Source organism: Gigantopelta aegis, chromosome 8 (assembly GCF_016097555.1).
Source record: "Gigantopelta aegis isolate Gae_Host chromosome 8, Gae_host_genome, whole genome shotgun sequence".
In the NCBI taxonomy this organism is placed as follows: domain Eukaryota; kingdom Metazoa; phylum Mollusca; class Gastropoda; order Neomphalida; family Peltospiridae; genus Gigantopelta; species Gigantopelta aegis.
Window position 1 is genome coordinate 18293344 of NC_054706.1, and position 23967 is coordinate 18317310.

At 37.1% G+C, this 23967-nt stretch overlaps 1 protein-coding gene across 2 annotated transcripts; it reads left to right on the plus strand.

The window, feature by feature from the left end:
* The first annotated feature begins 8824 nt into the window (after window positions 1-8824).
* Window positions 8825-22118, plus strand: LOC121379944 (serine/threonine-protein kinase 19-like). 2 transcript variants are annotated; one of them, XM_041508636.1, is made up of 9 exons: window positions 8825-8894; window positions 10164-10235; window positions 11966-12079; window positions 13504-13655; window positions 14948-15089; window positions 17633-17729; window positions 18854-19010; window positions 20075-20163; window positions 21782-22118. In XM_041508636.1, the coding sequence occupies exons 3-9, from the start codon at window positions 11968-11970 to the stop codon at window positions 21822-21824; spliced, it is 792 nt and encodes a 263-aa protein (XP_041364570.1). In that variant the 5' UTR covers window positions 8825-8894; window positions 10164-10235; window positions 11966-11967; the 3' UTR covers window positions 21825-22118. The 2 variants fall into 2 exon arrangements, with proteins under 2 accessions (XP_041364570.1, XP_041364571.1); XM_041508637.1 differs by having other exon boundaries at window positions 8878-8939.
* Window positions 22119-23967: the final 1849 nt, after the last annotated feature.

Here is a 23967-nt window from a genome sequence, read left to right on the forward strand (position 1 = left end):
CCATTCTGCAGAACGCCACGGTTGTTCGCGTTTAGTCTCTACATGTCCGAGCCTGTCCTAGCAGCACTGGAAGATTGACCGCCCCACTCTAAGAAGAAATAGGAAGCGGAGTCGGCCCCTACTACTCTTTTTCTAGACTTTACCTTGCTTTATAGTGATACCATCTCGTATCCTCCGGAGTCGGGCCCGTCCGCACCACTATACCAACCCATGACGACTGGACTATACCCTAGTCTGATACTCTCTCTCGTTCAGACAGATCCGGCTTCTCAAGATCTGTATTTCAGCACAGCAGTACACCTTCAACGTCTATCGACTGTCAATCTAGGGGTTTTCTTGACGGGATGCAACCTATCTCGTCCCTTTAAGCTGTGCACCCAAACGGCCTTAACGAGGCCACTCGCGTGGACATATCAATCGGACTTTAAACTTTTAGATCTGCGTTCAAAATTTTATGTCGAAATTACTTCTTCTTTTTTTTAAATATTATTAAATAGTCCAATCCTCTCTTCTTTCTCTTATTTAATTTTGGACTTTCCTTCTAAAATGCTCCAAATTATATAAATATTCGGCCGAGCAGTCAATTCTTTTTTATTTTTGGATTGTAACCTTTTTTTTTTTTTTTTTTATTCTATTAACTTTTTTACTAATTGCTATTTTCAAAATTCTGCCCATTTTCACCCCCCCCCCCCCCCCCCCCCTCCATCCCGAGTCAGGCCACCGATCTTATCGGAGGTCGGACTCGGGATGGGCGTGTTCGAAACCCTAGTGGTATATGGACACGTTAAATTAGTTATCATCATCATCATCATCAATAGTTTGACACCGTCACGCCAGTGTTCTAGTAGACTAGGTATTGTGTTAAAAAATAAAAATATGGCCTAAAACATTTAGCCTGACAGCTGAAACTAATAAAGATCATTAAAAAGTTATGCCTTCTATTTTCATTAAAAAAAAAACAACCCATAAATAATATCAATTATATTGCAATACATATTGCAATACAGTTTCTTATATCGCAATATATCGCAATACGGTTTTGACCGTATCGTTGCACCCCTAATTCGTTGCAAGGGATTTTTATATGCACCATCCCACAGACAGGATAGCACATACTACGGCCTTTAGTATACCAATCGTGGTGCACTGGCTGGAACGAGAAATAGCCCAATGGGCACACCGATGAGGATCAATCCCAGACCGACCGTACATAAGACGAGAGCTTTACCACTGGGCTATGTCCCGCCCTGAACGTGTAATGATGAAGAAACGTGAAGGAAGACAGTGATTTCGCTCACCATGCATGTTGTATGCGAATAAAGACTATTTGGTACACATTTATTTGTTGTGCCAGACAAAAGAGCATGTTTGCACACATACTGTACCAGAAGAAAGGGCGTGCGTATATGCACACGGTGTTGTGTTCTAAGGAGAGGTACACATGTTGAGGAAAGGGCATACAAAAATGTTGTGTTCAAAGAAAGGCATAAATCATATTGTTGTGCCCGAAGTTGAGGTATGATGAGACAAACGAATAAGCATATCACACATATTGTGCCCAAAAACATCGTATATAAATGTTGTGCCCGAGGAAAAGGCATACACACAGAAGTTTGTTTGGTTTAACGACACCACTAGAGCACATTGATTAATTAATCATCGGTTATTGGATTGCAAACATTTGATAATTTCTACTCGTAGTCATCAGAGGAAACCCGCTACATTAGTAGCAATGGATATTTTAAATGCACTTTCCCACGGACAGCAAAGCACATACCACGGCCTTTGACAAGTTGTATATGTGGTGCACTGGTTGGAACGAGATATCCACCAATCAGTTGAATGGATCCACCGAGGTGGTTCGATCCTGCGAGGCAAGCACATCAAGCGAGCACTCAACCAACTGAAAGAACTCCTGCCCCGGCATACACAGATGCGCACACGTAAACACAGTATAGTTTGTTACAAAATAATGTTTCAACAGGAACTGAAATATGTTTAGTGTTTGGTTGCTACATATACACTGCAGATTCCGTGTGCTTCGGGCATGGGTAATGCCGAAATAACACATGTCCCGGGTTAGGCAACTTATGAATACTGAGAAAAGGCACCTGACAGAGACAGGCATGAACCAAACTGGATATAGGCATGTTAGTTAGCATCTCCATGCCATATCATCTACTAGTAATTCCACACCGAAAGGGAAATACAGTTAAAGTATGTTTTTATCAATGACACCACTGGAGGACAAAGATTAATTAATCATTGCTATTTGATGTCAGACATTTGATCATTTTGACTCGTAGTCTTCAGAGGAAACCCGTTACATTTTTTGTTAATAGCAAGGGATATTTTAAATGCATAGACAAGATAACACATACTACGGCCAGTGATTATATACCAGTCGATGTGCACTGGCTGGAACGAGAAATAGGCCGATGCACCTATCGACGGGGGGTCGGTCCTAGATCGACCGCGCATCAAGTGAGCGTCTCGCCCTCCGAAAGGGAAATAAATTTAAAGTTTGTAAGAGCACAATGATTAATTAGTCTGCGCATTATTTTCAATCAGAAGGGCGGAACGTAGCACAGTGGTAAAACGCTCGCTAGATTGATTCAGTCGGTGGACCTATTGGGCTATTCTCGCCCCAACCAGTGCATCACAACTGGTATTTCAAAGACCGTGGTATGTGCTATCCTGTCTGTAGAATGGTACAACCAAAAGGGTAACCAGTCAATTCGTACCATAGTCATTTCGTACCACAGTCATTTCGTACCCAATTTTACCATTTCGTACCCAAGTCATTTCGTACCCTGGTCATTTCGTACCATAGTTATTTGGTCATTTCGTACCATAGTCATTTCGTACCATGTCTGTTTGGTCATTTCGTACTAAAGTCATTTCGTACCTCAATCATTTATTGTGTAGCTTAGTTGACTGATAGTAAAATGTCGAATTATTGATTTTAAAAAATAAACATTAGGCTAATGCAGCTATATTGAATCCCCATCCTTAAGAAACAAACAAACAAACAAACAAATAACAAAGCTGATCTCAGAAAAACCTTAATTACCCACGAAGAGGAAGGAGCCAGAGTCACACAAAAGGTGCTTTTCGAAAATTGGGCACTTTATAGTGGTGGGAAAATCAGCGTCGGCCGCCTGTTGAAAATCTGTTCCAGATTGGTGCATGTCGCTGATGACTGACACCACAACGCTAGTGATTTCAAAAGTGTTTTAACTGTAGCTTGAGTATAGTTCTGTTTTGTTATGAAATGTGAAATAAAGTTATAATGATTTCAAGATCGTGTATATTTTGCTATATAGACTAGACCACACAGTGATATTCTACATCGATATTGAAGTGACTCTTGATTATAACGATTGTTTATCCAACAGCAATAAGGCAAGCATAGGCAGAGAATCTGTCGACAGTGGGGTAAGGATGTAAGCCTATATAAGATGGGGGGGGGGGGGGGGGGGGGGGGGGGGGGGGTGTCTCGTATCATATGAAATGATCATCAGTGGCAATATACATATATTCATTTGAACCTTTGCTCACTTTACAAGGTATGTTTACACGTCAACGTTTATTCGTCAACAATAAAAATAAGATGTGACAAAAATAAGATACCGAGTACGAACCCATTATGGTACAAAATGACCAAACATTATGGTACGAGATGGTAAAAAGTAGGTACGAAATGGCTATGGTATGAAATGACTGTGGTACGAAATGACCAAAACACTATGGTACAAAACGACTATGGTACGAAATGACTATGGTACGAAATGACCATAAACTATGGTACGAAATGGATGGTACGAAATGACTTTGGTACGAAATGACTAGTAACCTATAAAAGATTCCCTGCTACTATAATGAATTTTTTTTAGCGTATTTACTGTCTTAAAATATACATCAAAATAATCAAATGTTTGAGATCCAATAGCCGATGATTAATAAATCAATGTGCTCTTGTGGTGTCGTTAAACAAAACAAACTTGTTTTTTCTTTTCTACAGTTACCTTCATCCCTGTATCAAAAAGGGAGTTTCGGTCTTTGACGGGGAAGTTAAGAAACTTTGTTTTTTAATTTCTACTGAAAGGTTTTGTTGTTGTTGTTGTTGTTTGTTGTTTAATGTTATGGAATTACAAGCCAATCTATCGGTTCCCTTTTAAAACAAACGGACTATATCTTATGGTGGCTCAATAATTATAGGGTTTTTGCTATAATCGACTAAAAATTTTGCTTTTTGGTTTTAACTTTTATAAGTATACACAGTATCGTTTTGTTTAAGTTAAACGTTTAAACGTTTACAAATTGGCACATGGTTAAAACTGAAAGTATCAGGAGTTACAGATGACTGGTTATTAATATATTTACTCAGGTTTTCATAATAAGCAAACAATATAAAAGATTTTTAAGAGAAACTTTCTGGTAACTTTTTTAAATGTAGCCTTGATTTTTATTTTTCTGGCATTGCTATTTTTTTAAACAAAAATATTATTTAGATATGGTGTCGTAACGAACCACAATGGCGGATCCAGTAGTCATAAGGAGGCTGCGAAGATGGATGATGGGAAAGGCAGAGTAGGTAGGGGCGGATGCAGGATTTTTCTAGGGAGGGGTAAAAAGCTTAAAAGGGGACCTACAGTATTCCTAAGTACACTAACATGTATTGTCTATATACATGAAATATCAAACGTTAAATGCATTTTTAAAAATTTCGAAATATATTGGGAACACAACACCTACGCACACTGGCTTAGCTAGTGGTTGGTGGGGACTAGATCGTATATATTACGTACTTCTATCGTTATGCATTTAGGCGTATGTGCTCCCATTTTTTGTAAGGGGTGGGGGGGGGGGCTGGTTTTTTGTCTAATTAAATAAAAATGCCCCAATCTTGTTGAAAATATTTATTCATATTAGCATTACTACCAGCTAAATACATAGGGTTTCAAACGAATCACTACACATATTTACATAGAAAAAAAGAATGAAATGTTTTATTTAACGACGCACTCAGCACATTTTATTTACGGTTATATGGCGTCAGACATATGGTTACGGACCACACAGATTTTGAGAGGAAACCCGCTGTCGCCACTACATGGGCTACTCTTTCCGATTTTATTTGCGCTTCCCACAGGCAGGATAGCACAAACCATGGCCTTTGTTGAACCAGTCATGGATCACTGGTCGGTGCAAGTGTTTTACACCTACCCATTGAGCCTTGCGGAGTACTCACTCAGGGTTTGGAGTCGGTATCTGGATTAAAAATCCCATGCCTCGACTGGGATCCGAACCCAGTACCTACCAGCCTGTAGACCGATGGCCTAACCACGACGCCACCGAGGCCGCTTATTTACATAGATTACAACTAATTTTGCGGGTAGAACGATGGAAATGTATGGTAAAAAGGTCTTAGTTTAGCACATTTTGCCCGACTATCTCTATAATTGTTGCCCGAATTTAAAGTTTTTCCTCCAGCATTAGGGAGGGGGCAGTTCCCCCTCTGACCTACACACACACACACATACACACACACACACACACACACATACACACACACACACACACACACACACACACACACCGTCTCGTACGCTTATGCCATTATATATTTATACATATGTATCTTCAAATTACTGGAACTAACTAAAACTTCCACCGCAGTCACTTTTGGAAGCGGCTCACTCACTTCTAACATGTTAGTACTTACATATTTCTGTTTAGTAGGGACCCCCGCCAATCACCCCTCTTTTTACCACCACTTTTTACATTTGCCTGTCGACATCGCTCAGTAAAACCATTCATAAGACATTGTGGATGTCCCCTCCAAACCTTATTTCTTGCTCCAGCCAGTGCACCACGACTGGTATATCAAAGGCCATGGTATGTGCTACCCTGTATGTGGGATGGTGCATATAAAAGAAGTGGCGACAGCGGGTTTCCTCTCAATACATGTGTGGTCCTTAACCATATGTCCGACGTCATATAACCGTAAATAAAATGTGTTGAGTGCGTCGTTAAATTAAACATTTCCTTTCCTCACCTTCGACGTCAACACCTGGTAAACCATTAAAAGCGCAGACCCCAGTTTCAGCCTGTAAACATGGACACTAAGTTTAGTTAATCTACAAACCTGCAACACACATTTGGATGTGGTTATAACAGAAAAAAGCTAAAGTCTGTGATGTTTAAACAGGGAAATACCGTCAGAAATAACTAGAGTTTGTCCTATTAACAGGTCATTACTTCTTAGACGAGCGTGCGTTTTTAAAAACTAGGGTATGTCACAAACAAACAATCAAACACTCACCTCTCGTCAGTTATCCACTCATCACTTGTAGAAAATATTGCAACAGAACAGCATGGTAGTTAGCAGTCGTCATTAGGTAGAATTAGATCCATGCACCTTTTATATTTATACAAATTTAAACTAAATATGATTATAAATGTCAAACGGCGATTCTGTTAGCACATTTCATAAGTTAAACTATATTCAGAAAAATGTACGTTGTATCGCTTTGACATCAATAATCATATTAATATATTAAAACGGCACAGCACTGTTGACGTCATGACAAACAAATGCTGACGTTAATATGGTAACGTTCCCGGCAATTTCCGTAACTTAATGAAAAATGTCGAAATACCATTGAATTGTGCGTGGGTGATCTAAATAGCAGGTTTACGTTGAAAGGATAAAAGAAATATTTTACTTAAGCGACGCACTCGTTATATTTTAATTACGGTTATATGGCGTCGAAGATATGGTTTTAAGTACCACATAGTCACTCAATCTATGGGCTACTCTTTTCAACTAGGTCAGGTCACAGAGTTTACGTGCACATTCAGAACAAGCTGTTGTAGCACAGGACAGGACAGGAAAAGAAGTTTTAAATTAACAGCAAGAGATGTTTATATACATCGTCCCATATATCAATTCTTACCACCCACTTAAATGTGGATCCGTGTCTGTTATATTAGTTGTGTTTCATAACCCTGACAATTAACCACGGCAGTCGTCAATGACGTGGAGACTGCCACGATGTTTTAAATTTCCAGCGACATTTATTTTGCTGTGGTACTTTCAGTTTTCTAGGGGTGAGACGTAGCTCAGTGGTACAGCGCTCGCCTAATGCGCGATCGATCTAGGATCGTTCCCCGTCGGTGGGTCCATTGGGCTATATTTCATTCCAGCCAGTGCTCCATAACTGGTGTTACAAAGGCCGTGGCATATCTTATCCTGTCTGTGGGATGGTGCATATAAAAGATCCTTTGTTGCTAATCGAAAAGAGTAGCCCATAAAGTGGCGACAGCGGGTTTCCTTTTTCAATATCTGTGTGGTTCTTAACCATATGTCTGACGCCATATAACCGTAAATAAAATGTGTTGAGTGCGTCGTTAAATAAAGCATTTCTTTCCTTCCTTCTTTCAGTTTTCTATGTCCCCTCCACCACCCACCCCTTTTTAGTTAATTATTTACTTTTGTATTATTGACTCATTTCTCAGACATTAACTGAAAAACTGCAGTGGAAAATGTTGTGGATGGTTTTTTTTTTTGGTTTGGTTTTTTTTTGGGGGGGGGTTGTCGTGGGAATTGTCTTTGTTGCCAGTGTTAAATATTTACATAGTGTAATCAGCTATGGGCTTCACCGGGAGTTCAAGATGCGAAACGCCCCTCGTTTTGACAGTTGTTTTACTCATGGGCGGATCCAAGGGGGGGGGGGACCAGGGGGACGCGTCCCCCCCCAAAAAAATTGTTCAAGTGCCCTCAAAATGTCCAAGTGCCCTTTTTGTTTGTAGAATTTTTTTTTTTTTAAGTAAACAATAATTATATTGTAGATAAATGAAATCAAGATTTTCGTGTACATGCGCAAGCTTGCAGATATGTGTCTGTGTTATTGAGTCTCAATGGGGCCCCATTGAGGTTCTAACGCGAGTGACGCCAATTTACTTCATTATTGCTAGTATATTATGACGTAGAACTGTAGGAATTCATATTAATTGTAAATATCAAAACTTGTAGTAAGGTGCCCTTTTGACGAGTCAATGTGCCCTTCTTTTTTGGTCCCCCCCCCCCCCCCTAAAAATATTTCCTGGATCCGCCCATGTTACTTATGTGATGTAGGCCTATAAGTATCCTGGGTTCTTTTCCCCACTTTAATATACGATAAATGGGGCGGGATTTATATCAGTCGGTTGAGTGCTCGCTTGAGGTGCTTGCGTCGCAGGATCGAACCACCTCGGTGGATCCATTGAACTGATTGGGGTTTTTCTCGTTTCAACCAATGCACCACAACTGGTCAAGTGCCGTGGTATGTGTTTTCCTGTCTTTAGAAAAGTGCATATGTAGCGGGTTTCCTCTGATGACTATACGTGTCATAATTATTAAATGCTTGAAATCCACTAATTAATCAATGCGTTGTAGTGGTGTCGTTAAACAAAACAAACTTTAACTTTAGCTTCAATCTCACTATTCAACCAGTGCATCACAACTGGTCAAAGGCCGTGGCTGTCTGTGGGAAGTACATGTATATAAAAGATCCCTTGCTGCATTAGGAAAAAAAACATGTAACGGGTTTCCTCTGATGGCTATGTGTCAGAATTAACAACTGTTTGACAATCAATAGTCCATGATTAAGTAATCATTGTGTTCTAGTGGTGTCGTTAAACAAAACTTTGTTTTACATATGATGGGTGCTCTCAATTTAAAGAGTGGGAAAAGAGAAGAACAAATTATTCAGATAGACTGTTTCTCTGCTCTAATGGTGGACCTGGAGTTTTATGATCAGCGTAGCGTAAACATTTTCAGAGGATTAGTCTACTATGGTGTGCTGTCTAGAAGTAATTTTGTGGACAAAATAATTTTGTCTTAAAAAGTAAACATGTATCAATTAAAAAAACTTGTTATAGTAATACTTTTGGCATGTATCATTTTTGTATTATAATCTAATCACATTTTCATGTATTAAAACATACTCAGAATCTGATGTGTTTACTTTTAATCTGAACAGGCCTATGAGTATGATCCTATCCCTGTTTTTAAGACGTAGTAACCTGAAGTATCGAAATCCGTGTTTCTTCAAAAACCGTCCCTTTTACTTCCGTGTCATTTGAATAAAAGCGGCCTAAACACGACTTTTGATTGCATTGTATTTTGTAAAAAAAAAAAAAAAAAAATATGTGAGGAAAAAAAAGTGAATAAAAATAAAAAATGGTTTATTATATAAATAATAAATCATTAAATGTTTATTTGTTTTGCACCCTGATGCCATGATGAGCAATATCGAAAATAAACATTTAAAATAGGTATAATTGTCTTACAATAGTGTTTAAAAATTGATAGTTTGAGTTGCTTGCTTATAAATATTTAGTTTAAGCTCTGTAAACAAGTAAACATTCTTTATTAAATGACACTTTTTCGAAAGAGTTAAATGCCCTTGTCTGCTATGTGGGTTCAGTGGTGGATACAAAATACCAGTTCATCACATAAATAGCATAAACAAGTGGATTTTGTGGGTTGACACTACATTGAAAAAAGTAGTAAATAATATTATTAAAATTTAAAGTATATCCGATAACAGCAATGAGCATGCAGAGTACTCTGTAGCATTTTGTTGTTGGTGCAAACCTCACCATGTTAGGGAAGCTATCACTGGCTGGAGGGGCAGGACATAGACCATTTTTACATCTGATGCACGGTCAAACTAGCATCAATCCCCGTCGGTGGACCAGTGCACCAAAACTGGTATATCAAAGGCTGTGGTATGTGTAATCCTGTCTGTGGGATGGTACATAAAAAAATCCCTTGCTATTAATGAAAAAATGTAGCAGATTTCCTCTCTAAGACTATACCGGGTATGTCAAAATTACCAAATGTTTGACATCCAATAGCCAATGATTAATAAATCCGTGTGCTCTAGTGGTGTCGTTAAACGGAACAAACTCACTTTTAACCATCACTCTGGCTGGTGATCACTTCGCTGAGATTGCATGTAGTTCAAAGAGAGTAATAATGGACAGCTATCATAGAGCATGTGAATTTTGTATTTTACTTTTTTTATTAAATGTCGATGCTCAATATTTTAAATGGCTACTCATAATCTCGGGAGCAATTAATCACTTCTCTCTTTTTTTTTTTTTTACAGCAAAGTCTGTTATTAAAGGGACGGTTTGCAATACAGTGATGACTCTTTTAAAGGAAAAACATCTTTAAAAAGGCAAGCATTTTAAAACTGTAACATGGTTTGTGTCACTTTTTAGAAGTTGTTTCTACTTTTAATAATTCGAATTATGAGACTACTAGTACACGTTTTTAAAAATATTTAAAGGGACACGCCCTAGTTGTTAACCATTACTCCGTTGTTTTTCGCTATTAAACCCATTTTCTCACAAATAAAATTGCACTTTACTTACATTTTATTATTTAGAATATACATTTCCATTCACCTGAAATGTTTTTTGGTAATCCTTGTAATTCTGGTGTTTGTAATACAACAAAATGAATTTTTAGTATTTCTTAAAAATGCAGGAGTGTGAGAAAAAAACGTTGAGCAGACATGGTCTAATCTATTTTTAGAGGAGATCTTCCCGTTTCAGCGTCACAGACGTTGGTATACCACGTGACCGTTATCATTTTGGTTCAGTTTGTTTTCTCGTGCACGGTTCGCGTAATCAACATCTGATTTGTTGTTGTTTGCTTGTCGTTCATTTGTGAGGTTTTTCTTCACAGTTCGTGAACATTTTCATTAAGTTCAGACAAGTAAGTATCTCAATACAAAACGTTACAAACCCTTAAAAGAAATAAGTCTTATGATATCTGGAGATAACAGAACAGTTGGAATATGCTTAGGAGAGGTGAAAGGAACGCACCCCAAGTCTGTGTGCACTCTGGGAAATTTGTCGTGACATAGGCATTTCTGTGCTTCGAGCGACATCTACCGGTGACATCAGAATACTAACTTTCAAAATTAGTTCAAGTTATTGGGTCACGGGGATTCCCATGGTATTTATCGATATAAAACCTGCTTTTTCACTCTATTTTATAAAAACGTGATCTAAGTGTTACAGTTTTGTAGATTAACCAAAATTAGAATTAATTTTCGCGGGCTGAAACTAGGGCGTGCGACTTTAAATCTTATTAATAAATAATTAACTAGGTTTATTGGAGGTAATTTGTACAAGTTGCATGTAAGTACTACAGACAAACTGGTAACAAAATTGACTTTGCATAAAAAATGTGTGATCTGTTGAAAGACACGTTACATTACTGCATACATTGTTTTACATTGTGGTATAGAATTTAGTTCAATGGTGGATTTAATTATTACTGTCGAAAAAAGGGAATTTAAAAGAATATGAGAATGACAGGACTTTTCTGAGGTGTTAATGGTCATAAAATAGGTCTCTCAGTAAATAAAATGTTTTTTGTTTTGTTTTGCTGTCCCAGTTAGTTCCATGGACAGGTTATGCAGAAACAGAATTGGTTACATTAATTTGTTTTTTGCATCACCTGTAAATGGTTTTCGTAACAATATTATTTCTCATAGGTCTGAATTTGGTAATGAGTCGTTAAAAGAAGTCCTTTTTATGGTTTCAGTGTTGAATATGTAGGTATATGCATAATACATTAGCACATTTAGCAATGCCATACAAAATGCTAATTTTTCATGATGCTAAATTTAAAAGACATAAAATAGACTGTTCCCAGTATAGAAAAGAACAATAGTTGCCTGTATGCAGCACAATTTCAAAATATATCAAATTAATCCTACAACTTGAGCTTATTTTTTTTAAATGTCTGATATGCTAACCTCGCTATAGTTTTGTATCACTAATCTGTTACTATTTTGAATTTTGCAAAATGTTAAGATCACTACTATTTTTATGATTTACAGTATTTTGCCGTGCTGATAAATACATGTCACTGTGATGCATATTGTTATTTTAGAAATGAGTCGTAAACGAGGTCCGCTCCCCGAGATTTTCAAGCCCAAGAAGAAGTGTGTACGTCCAGCTCAGGATGAAGCTGACACACAAGATGGGGATCTGTCGTCTGTGGACAGTGAGTATCTGCAGATTGTACTGTGGACAGTGAGTATCTGCAGATTGTACTGTGGACAGTGAGTATCTGCAGATTGTACTGTGGACAGTGAGTATCTGCAGATTGTACTGTGGACAGTGAGTATCTGCAGATTGTACTGTGGACAGTGAGTATCTGCAGATTGTACTGATGAAATAAAAGACGACGACACCCCAACACGGTGTACTAGCAGAGCATGTTGATTTATTAAACAGACTGTCCTGAGTTTGCAGCCATTGTAAGTTGTCAGGGCTAGCTCAGGGTGAACAAAACATTTCACCAAATTGTCTTGAACTTAAAAAATTGCAGAAATCGACAGTTATTTTATATAAAGTGTCAATTATTACATGAAATTATTTCTCCGAATTAAAAGTAAATTCGGCAGTTGCTTTCAAAATTCGCAATTGGCGAATTTGGCAAGTGCCAGAGCTGGCAAATGCATTTAAAAACATAAATGGTTTTCACTTTCATAACTGATATATGATACTTTTAATTTTAAAATGTAATTGTTCACCACGTAACCGATTGGTGGTTCTCATGATTTTAAAGTTGCGTAACCGACACGAGAACAGAACAACGGTTCTCGTGAAATATTGTGCCCTGGTTTTCCCTCTTTCTCTAAATGATCAATGGCTGTATTTACAAAGCCTGTTTTTGTCTTAAATGTTGGTAAGTAAATACATTTATCAGGGATGAAAGTTCACTGCCTTTCGGCGGAATTCCGCCTTTTTGTTGCGCCAAATGTTTTTTTTTTAAATCCGCCCCTTTTCAACTTTCATTCGTTCCGCCTAAAATTTCCGGAGTTTAGATCCAACTTTAGATCTAACATGGCTGCGCCCATTGTGGCCGCCATATTTGTTTATTCACCATTGGCCAGATTTGTCTCGCGAAGTATCATCTGCGCGAGACCAATGCGCAGATCGTATACATTGGTTGCGTCATGTTGGACAAAATGGTGGTATTGTTTGCGAATGCGAGTAGGTTCGCAAAATCGGTCAACCTGGTGTTGCCGTTTGTGCTTGGTGCAATGACAGGGTGAAATACGGTGGAAAAGGCAAATCACACTTGAAAAAGCATGTGAGTAAAAACCAGCATGTCTATGCCAGCGCGTCCTCGGCCAAAGACATATCCATAATTTGGTAAAATTATTTCAGCCCTTTTTGGGAAAAGTCACTTTTATCCCTGATTTATAATGCTGAAACACCTGTGTTAAAGAAAAACAGGCCTTGTAAATTCGCCCATATATGTTAAACACATAGGCATACGGGCTCTCATTTTTGTAGGGAGGCAGGCTGGGTTTTGCCAGAATGAATAAAAAATGCCCGAATTACACCAAATAGCTGTGGTTTAAATGTGCTGAAGTGACGTTAAGAAAACATTCCTTTTTTCTCTTTCTTGTTTTCCAGTGAACAGTATGCCCAATGACACCCTGGCTGCTCTGCTGTACATGAAGAAACTGTTTCCTATGGAGAAGTTTGATGACCGAATTCCTCCCATTGTGCTGAAGCACCAGCTTTATAGCATTGTGAAAAACAGAACAATTGTCGACAAACAAATTGTACGATTTCTTTACTGTTTTTTTTTTTTTCTTCTATGTTTTAGATGAAGGTTAAATGTCTGATATGATGACCTCGCTAAAGTTTTATGTCACTAATGAGTCACTCACATGTATTTGAATTGTGCAAAATTGTTAGATTTGCAAACATTATATGATTTACATGTAATATATTTATGAACATTGCCCATACATCCCTCAACATAAATTGTTTGGTGCTGGTGGCAACCAGGTTTTTTCTGTGACAAACACCCAATGGATAATTGCACAGGCATCGAAATAAGCATTGTGTCTGGTAACCCATTTACAGGTTACCACAAAATATAACCTGGTAACCTATAGGTTTCCACAACTATACGAAAGTTAGAATTGAATTCCTGTTACTACTACGCGGTCGTTCTGAAATTGTAACAGTGCGCGCGAACATCGGTATGAGAAACGGAATCCGGAAGTAAATTTATCTAGTGGGCGCTGCTTAAACGCGGATTGCCGAAATTTGCTTTGCAATTCCACAAGTGTGCACGAACATCGGTGCAATTTTGTACAAGAAAACAAAACGCGGACGTAAATTCATCTAGTGGACGCTGCTTAAACGTGGAGTGACTTGCGCGTGAACATCGATGCAATTCCTGACGAGATAATGAAACGCAGAAGTCCTGAATGCATTGCCTGGTTTACGTTCGGAAACGAAACTACCGTTCGTTGAAATTTTTGTCGAGAACGAAACACCGAGAGTTTGTAGGGTTTAACTTTGAGCTTCATCCAAAATATTAGCAATTTGGTTAATTTTGTTTTATAATGTTTAGCAAAATTATTTTTTTTGTCACTGAATCAAAATGGAACAATATAAAGCATTAAATGTGCTAATTTTTCATTTGTTTCATTTATTTTTGGACAGGATAATGGGTGAACTATTCACTGAATTACAACTTTAATTGACAGCTGGTGCACAAGAAATTCATTTCTGTGTGTTATAAACAATGTATGTATTTCTCATTCCAGCCAGTGCTCCACAACTGGTGTAACAAAGTCCGTGGTATGTATTATTCCTGTCTGTGGGATATTGCATATAAAAGATCCCATGCCGCTAATCGAAAAGAGTAGCCCATGAAGTGGCAACTGTGGGTTTCCTCTCTCAATAGCTGTATGATCCGTAACCATATGTCTGATGCCACAGAACCGTAAATAAAATATGTTAAGTGCGTCGTTAAATAAAACAATGTATGTTCTGAGGTGTCGCCAAGCATTGCTTTGTTTTCTGTGAAAACTGTACTGACTGATGATTTTGTTTTCAGAATGATCTGAAAGAGAGTGGTGAGATCAAGGTGATAAAGCTGGGAGCTGAGCCCAATGAATTGAGTATTGTGTTTTCCCGCGACTACGAGGTGCACGTGGACAGTGTAATGAGAGACGTAGGCGTCCATAAACACATTATAGGTTAGCGGTCGGTATGGCAACTATTGCTTTTGTTTCATGTGTCGTTTGAAAATTACCAAATGTTTGACATCCAATAGCCAATGATTAATAAATCAATGTGCTCTAGAGGTGTCGTTAAACAAAACAAACTTCTTTTTTTTCTTTCTTTTTTTTCTTCTTGTATTGTATTGTTTGCATTTGTATTTATTTTTTTACTCGCACCTAGGCAATAGGCTATCTTAGGTAATGGTTGCCCCAGAATTTTATTTTATTATTATTTTGTTATATATTTTTTAATGTATTTTTCACTCCCATTTTGGTATCGGTGCCTGGGGTACATTGATCCTGTAGTGTCCGCTGGGTAATAGTCCCCCATGTAGGGTCATAGACTTGGAAGATACACCCATAATTGCACCTGTGAAATGGTTGAAAGTCGATGTATGTGGCATTACACATCCAGATTGAGAACTCGTTTGATGCACGGTCGGTGTGGGATCGACCCCCGTCAGTGGGCCCATTGGGCTATTTCTCATTCCAGCCAGTGCACCATGACTGGTACATCAAAGGCTGTGGGATGTGCTACCCTGTCTGGGATGGTGCATATAAAAGATCCCTTGCTGCTTATCGAGAAGAGTAGCTCATGAAGTGGCAACAGCAGGTTTCCTCTCTCTATATCTGTGTGGTCCTTAACCATATGTCTGATGCTATATAATCTTAAATAAAATGTGTTGAGTGCGTCGTTAAATAAAACATTTCCTTCTTTCCTGTGAAGTTGAAAGTCGATGTATGTGGCGTTACACCTCCAGATTGAGCATACCAGTGTGCATTCTGGGTTGGAGCCAATCGAGGAATTAAATATCGCCCATTGCCTCTGTCAGCCTTGACCCACATAACCACTAAGACTGGTGCACAAATAGTATTTTATGCCTGTTTTTTCAAACTGGAAATTGAGAATATAGCAATTATTTTATGTGTGGCAATATTTTCTGTTACAAGAACTTGCCTGATAGTGATACACAGTTGGTCTAAAATCAATCCTTGTTGGTGGGTCCATTGGGATGTTTCACATTCCAGCCAGTGTTCCACAACTGGTGTAGCAAATTGTTGTGGTATGTACTATCCTGTCCGTGGGATGGTGCATATAAAAAATATCTTTCATCAAGCTTCAAAATAAGTTGAGAATTTGTTTTCCGATTAACAGGATGTTACATCGTTCTAGACGAGATCTTATTAGTCTCCTACCGGTCCAACCGGAGGGGACTATAGGTTTCATCTCCATCCTTCTGTTTGTCTGTCCGTCTGTCACACATGTTTTTCATATGTGTTTTGCAGAAGGCTTTGAAATATTGAGCTGAAATTTTGTGTATAGCTTTATCATGTACTGTTAAAGATCAAGTGTGACTTTCATGGCAATTTACTCATTTTTGACAGAGTTATGGCCCTTGAACTTAGGCAGTGTGAAAATTGGTTTTTCGGACTTCGTTTTTAGGCCTTAAGATATTGAGCTGAAATTTTGTGTATAGCTTTATCATGTACTGTTACAGATGAAGTTTAACTTTCATGGCAATTTACCCATTTTTGACAGAGTTATGTCCCTTGAACTTAGGATATATGAAAAATAAATTCCAAACTTTTGTTTTGCAATACCTGAAAATATTGAAGTGAAATTTTGTATATAGATTTATCATATACTATTACTGATCAAGTTACTTTCATGGTGATTTACCCATTTTTCACAGATGTTTGGGCCTTGAATTTAGGAGATAAGAAAATTGTTGGGTCAGGTAGGGGAGTCCCGTGTATTGCTTTAGCAGAACTCTCAAAATGTATGTTAAACAAAAGTATCATATAAATTTTGAATTGTTATGTGTTAATTAAATACAAGATACATAATTCAAATGTTTATATATTTTGCCATTGTTGAGTAGCTTTACCGATGGCAGAAAAACGTGTCCATGGGCTACCATACACTATGTTTAGTTCAATGCCTGTAAATAAACTACATGGGCCAAATTTACGAAGCCAGCTTTTCTTTAATGCCGGTGTTTGATCATTGTAAATGTATGTAATTACACACATGTAGAACATAAACAGGCTTTGTAAACTCGGCAAATTTGGTTCAGATTTGTCTAAAATGGGTTTATTCTTCTGAAAACTGTGACTTTGGACAGAGGCAATTCTGGTTGTCTGCCCTCAGTATTTAACATGGCAAAGCTGGCCCTCACCAGTTATTCTCATAGTCTTGATTACAATTGATAAAAACAGGTCCTATAACGCATATTTAGATAGACAGTACATAAATGATAGACTGTAATAATCTGGGCAAGTTAGAAGAAAATGCTTTTTTCATACATACGTTCATTTATATGTTTCCATAGAAAATATTAGCCTCTCAGCTGCTGAAAAATATGAACATTGGGGATATAGTTAGTCATTTTCTTAATGGAAATCTGATAGAATTTTATGATTACAGCATAATTAATATCATACAATGCTTCAATTTGTGTTCATATAAAAGCTTGTAATACATTAAATAATTGTTGAGTGCTTGTTTTTTGTTTCAGAAAAGTTTTTATCAAGAGTAGTCAAAAATTGTCGTGATGTATGTCTTGACAGGGAAACTTTGATGAAGGACTATCGCTTTAAGGATGAGGAAGTTACGTAAGTAAATATATTTTATTGTACATTTATATCGGTAGCCCTACTCCCATGGCTAGTGATATTCAGTGTTGGGCTAGTAAGTAATTACTATAACTAGCCCGACAGCTAGTGGAAACAAAACCTTGTCAAATGCTGCATTTACATATTTCGTAAATGGGAATATCCCAATCTATTGATTTATAAGCTCAATCTCCCTCTTTAGGTGACATATTTGATTATTACTATTAGTAAAATTGTATTTATTTAAAGTAGGGCTAGTGAATTTTTAATCATGGCTAGTACATTTTTAAAATCACTGATCCCATGTCTAGTGAATTCTTATAAAATTCTAGAAGCCCTGTTTATTTGTATGTACTACTTTCATAAAACTCACATGTAGTTAGATTATGTTTGTTATCTGATCACATTGGTGGGGGGGGGGGGGGGACGTAGTCCAGTGGTAAAGTGTTCGCTCATGCACAGTGGGTCTGTGACTGATCCCCGTCAGTGGGCCCATTGAGCTATTTCTCGTTCCAGCCAGTGCACTACAACTGGTATATCAAAGGCCATGGTATGTACTACCCTGTCTGTGGGATGGTGCATATAAAAGAACCCTTGTTGCTAATCGAAAAGAGTAGCCCATCAAGTGGCAGCAGCGTGTTTCCTCTCTATATATCTGTGTGGTCCTTAACCATATGTCTGACGCCATATAACTGTAAATAAAATGTGTTGAGTGTGTTGTTAAATAAAACATTTCTTTTCTTTTTTTGATCACATCGGTGGACCTATTGGGCAATTTCTCATTCCAGCCAGTTCACTACGACTGGTATATAAAAGGTCATGGTATGTGCTATCCTGTTTGTGGGATGGTGCATATAAAAGATCCCTTACTACTAATGGAAAAATATAGCGGGTTTCCTCTCTAAAACTATATGTCAAAATTACCAAATGTTTGACATCAAAAGGCCGATGATTAATAAATCAATGTGCTCTAGTGGTGTCATTAAACAAACCAAATCAAACAAACAAATTTTATGACCTGGTCAAGTTACAAAAAAACATTTTCTTTTTATATATATATTTTCCTTTTTTTATCATTATTATATTTACAATGTGATGACATTTGTTGGTGTGTTCTCTTGCAGACAGTTGGTGAGAGCATCGGTGCTGACAGTTCGAGATGTGGGCAGTTGGTGGCTCGCCATCCCTAACGCGGGAATCTTCATTAAAAACTTTGTGCGGGGACGTAAGGCAATGCTGATGATGATTAAAAAGAGTAAATACAGAGAGGTGCTACAGAAGGTTGGTATAATGTACACACTTGTAAATGTTTGTCAAAATGCCCGATTTAAAAAAAAAAAATGTTTTGTTTGTCAGCATTATAATTGTTTAAGTTTATAATGAAACATATCTTTGTAGGATGTGGTACTTAAAGGGACAGACTCTTAGTTTCAAGCCGTGAAAATTGACACTACGTTTAGTTAATCTACAAACTTATAACACATTTGGATAAAGTTACAACTGAGTGAAACACGAGTCTGTGACTTTAAAATGGTGAAATACCCTCTAAAAATAGACTAAAACTCGACTCCATAACTGTTACTTCTCATACAAACGTGCGTTTTTAAAAATATGAGAAAGATATTTTATGATGTTAAAAACACCAAGATGACCAAAAACACTTTGAATATACAGAAATTGATAATCTAAACCATAAAATCTAAGTAAAGTTTGATTTCAGTTGTTAAGAACGGCTATAATAGTCAAAAATATGCCTTAGTGTTTAAAAACTAGGGTATGTCCCTTTAATCTTTGAAGATATATTTTCAAGCACCAACCTTTAGTCTTTGCCAGGAAAGGCGAGCGATCATTTGCACTCCCCTTCACAGTCACCTGGAAGTTTTACGAGAGTGCCAAACTGATTACTGTGCGATGAAACAATTTTAAATATATTTTATTTGAAACTTCATGTGTTTACTTACAAACACAATTTCAAGAAAGTGATCTTCAACACTCCTTGATTTTGTTCACTAATGGTAAAGACTGATTCTTCAGTCTGTTCCTGTTGATGAAAAATTGGTTTCTTTCCCGTGTAAATTAGAATTAAATAAAAGTACACTGGTAGGTAAATTAATTTTAGAAACTGATCACAAATTATTGGTGACTAAATATTCAATAGTGAAGCTCTGAAACCATTGTTTTTATTTTAAACACTAGCCCGTCAGGCTAGCCCATCTTGAAAAAACACCAGTCTTGGATGTTTGGCTAGTGGATTTGACAAACTCTGGCACTGAGGTGAGTTTGTAACTCTTAAAATATGTATAATAGTATACAGTATGATCAGCCATTTATATGTTTTGTTTTAGGATCTGGAACAAAGACGCTGGCCGAAGATGGCCAAGTTGGGAGTCATGTACCATATACACGATGTGATAGGAGCAGATCTGGTGGAGAAGTGAGTTTATCTTTATATCAGTTCAACATTTAGACATAAGCAGACTAACATATTCGCATCTTAATTAATATTACATATGAACATGAGCATGTTTAATGTTTTCAGCATCATATACACAAAACGACAAAAAAAAACGAAGCAAGTAAGTCAAATACCCCATGATGTAAATTATGATACATCATATGAATTAAAACAGAAATGATCTTCTTTTAAATATCTCAGGCCTTTGAAAATTGCAAGAGCTGTAGTTTAGTTTGGGTGTTGCTTGCATAAGTATAGTTTGAGTTACCCCTTTTTTCTTTTCTTTTTTCGCGCATTGAATTTATGATATTATTTACATGATCGTGATGGGTTACGTAAAAATGAATTGGGTTGCCTGAATTAGTTTTTGTATAACCCATGAATGGTTTACACAGATTTACAATTCACAGAGGCCTGTGTCTGTCAAATCTCTCAATTTCAATGTTATTCTGTGCCACAACCTAAAATAGCATCTTATTATTCGTCCCCTACTCGTTCAAATGGAAGGGGAATTTAGATTTCGTATCTCTTCATCTGTCAATCGATCAGTCCCACATAGTTTTCCAGACTGGGTTTTTTTTTTGCCTCAAGAAATTACGCTGAAATTTTGTGTTTAGCTTTATCAAGTTTAACTTTCATGGGGATTTGTCAAGTTTTGACAGAGTTATGGCCCTTGAACTTAAGATTCACCTATTCAAATTATTTTTGGTAGGAAGCCTGCAGTGTTAAATTATGAGATGCAAAATCACACAATAACGTATAGGTTGCTTTAAGATAAATCAACATCAATTTATTTTGCGTTTATATTCAGTTAAAAGTTCAAGCTATCATGGGTTGGTAATACATGTACTTATTTCTCCCCATTTAAAACTTCTTATTTGTTGTTTTTTGGTTAACTGACTAATTTATATGGTGTCTAGTATTCAGTGGCTGATCCAGGGGTGTTAATCCCCTCTTTTAGTTGTCAAGTTAATGGTTTGCTTTTTTTTTACACTAAAAACACACACACCACCAGGTCTTGAACTTTTGTGTATACATTTTGCCATTATTAAGGAAGTTTACCAACAGCACAGGTGACATCGGTGATGCCTCTGATCTACGGCAATTTGTATCTCAACGACAGCAATTGCAGTCAGTGCCTTCATTAAATTCGAGCCCTGTATCACTTAGAAGCTCGAAAAGATATATTTGGCCAACATAATGTGTTAGAATCATTTCGATTCCATCCAGATTTTGTTTTACAATTTTTACGTGATACCGACTTTTACTCTCAATTTTAATTTTATATATCTGTAATATTTGTATTTTTTGCACAGTTCTTTATGCTGTGTTTTTATTTGACTCTTGAATTTTTATATTGATGTTGATCATCACTTCATGTTTTGACTTACCATAGTTTGACACTCAATAGCCGATGAATCTTTTGTGCTGGGGTGTCGTTAAACAATAATTCATTCATTCGTTGTACCACTTAGTGAGATGTGCATCTACAAGGGTCCTAGATTTGCCCCTGACAGTTTGTTTGATTGCAGTACCAAGATATGTTTTTAAAATGTTGTTAAATTTGATTTTCATTTATTTATTTATTTTCTTCCAGCATTCAGACAACTTCTGGAAAGTTACTCAGACTTAAAGAATGATAGCAAGATGCATGTAACAGTTGACAAGAAATGAAATTATAAAGTTTTTCAATGCATTTATGACATTAAGACAACTTTACAAAAGACAGATTAGTTTTGTAAAGCTATTTGTGGCATTATTACACCTTTTCCAGATTAATTTGTGGCATTAAAGCTAGATTGTACAAACAGATTTATCAAATGAATTTATGACGTTATTTATATTACAGCGACTACCTGTTTATATTTTGTGTATGTATGTTTCAGTATTTATGTATGTACCGTTTGTATGGCTGAATAAATGTATTAATAGTTCCACTTTTGTTTGTTCTTTGACCATCGGGAGGGACGGGACATAGCCCAAAGGTAAAGCACTGGTCTAATGCATGATCGGTCTAGGATCGATCCCCGTTGGTGGATCCATTGGGCTATTTCTCATTCCAGCCAATGCACTACAGCTGGTATATCAAAGGCTGTGGTATGTGCTATCCTATCTGTGTGATGATACATATAAAAGATCCCTTGCTACTAATGCAAAAATGTAGCAGGTTTCCTCTCTAAAATGTAAAAATTACCAAACGTTTGACATCCAGTAGCCGATGAATAATAAATCAATGTGCTCTAGTAGCGTCATTAAACAAAACAAATATTTCACTGAGCAAAGAGTGGGTAGGATCTAGTCCGTCAGTAGAGCACTTGCTCGAGATACTAGGGTTGTAGGATCGAAACCCCATTGCAGACCCATTCTGTGATTGGGGTTTCCATTCCCAACCATTTGATATATCAAAGGCTGTGGTATGAGCTTTCATGTCTGTGGGGAAAATACATCTAAAAGATCCCTTTGCTGCTAGTGAAAAGAACAAATGTAGCTGGCTTTCTCTAAATGAAAGAAGGAAGGAAATGTTTTTACGACACACTCAGCACATTTTATTTACAGTTATATGGCGCCAGACATGGTTAAGGACCACAGATACTAAGAGAAAAAACCTGATGTTGCCACTTCATGGGCTACTCTTTTTGATTAGCAGCAAGGGATCTTTTATATGCACCATCCCAGACAGGATAGTACATACCATAGCCTTTGTTACACCAGTTGTGGAGCACTGGCTGGAATGAGAAATGGCCCGATGGGGATCGATCCCAGACCAACCGCACATCAAGTGAACACTTTACAACTGGGCTACATCCCATCCCTCTCTAAATGGTGTGTCACAGTTATCTTACAACCCATCAAACATCTCACAAAAAAAGCAAACAAAATTATATAAAAATGTTTGGTTTATTATGAATAATGATAAAAATTGTGAACAACAAAGTAATGATGGAATGAAATACACAAATCAACTTGACACAGCATCTTTTGTTAAATGTGATAAAAAAAAAAAAAACATATGCTGGACAAGGCTCTCATTTTTAACCTTCACTTAAATGGATTTATAGTTAACATGACAAAACATTTTTCATTAAATAGCTACCGCAGCAAAGGTAAAACAATTCTACAATATTATAGTTCAGTGCACAATTCTGAGGTAAAGAATTAAAATGCCATACAGACACTGCAGATACAGTGAACCTGACACCCAATCCATAGAGCTCTACCACTTGTAACTGATAAAAAAAAAAAACACACCATAATAACAAAATATCATTTTGCAAACATCTTGTATTACTGACACGGATTTGGACAATTTTATCATGAATCTTGCAGTTTGCTTTGACTATTAACAATGCATCATTTTAACAGATTTGTGAAGTGGTAATCAAGTTATGTATGTTTATGCTAGACACACATCCCTCCTCCCAATCCCTGTCTCTGGACCTGAGCTGGTCAGAATATCGGAGCTAAAAGAACAACTTAAACTAATCACTGACAACTACACCTATTCTTTGATCCTTTCAGATGATTCTGTGACATGAATAAATGTTTAAAATAACAACCAGGAAAACAATATGTTTCCTGTATTTTTTGCTATACCGGGTATATGCATTTTGTCAATCACCCTGTTTTAAAAGATAGTGAACAGCGTGTTTACTAATTTCAAAAACTGCAGGACTTTAAAATACATGTAATTAATTACCATATGACATACAGATAGTCCGATATGAATGTCTTGAAAAGTACAACTTTGGGTTTGCAAGTACTGGACTCTTCGTCTTGTCAAAA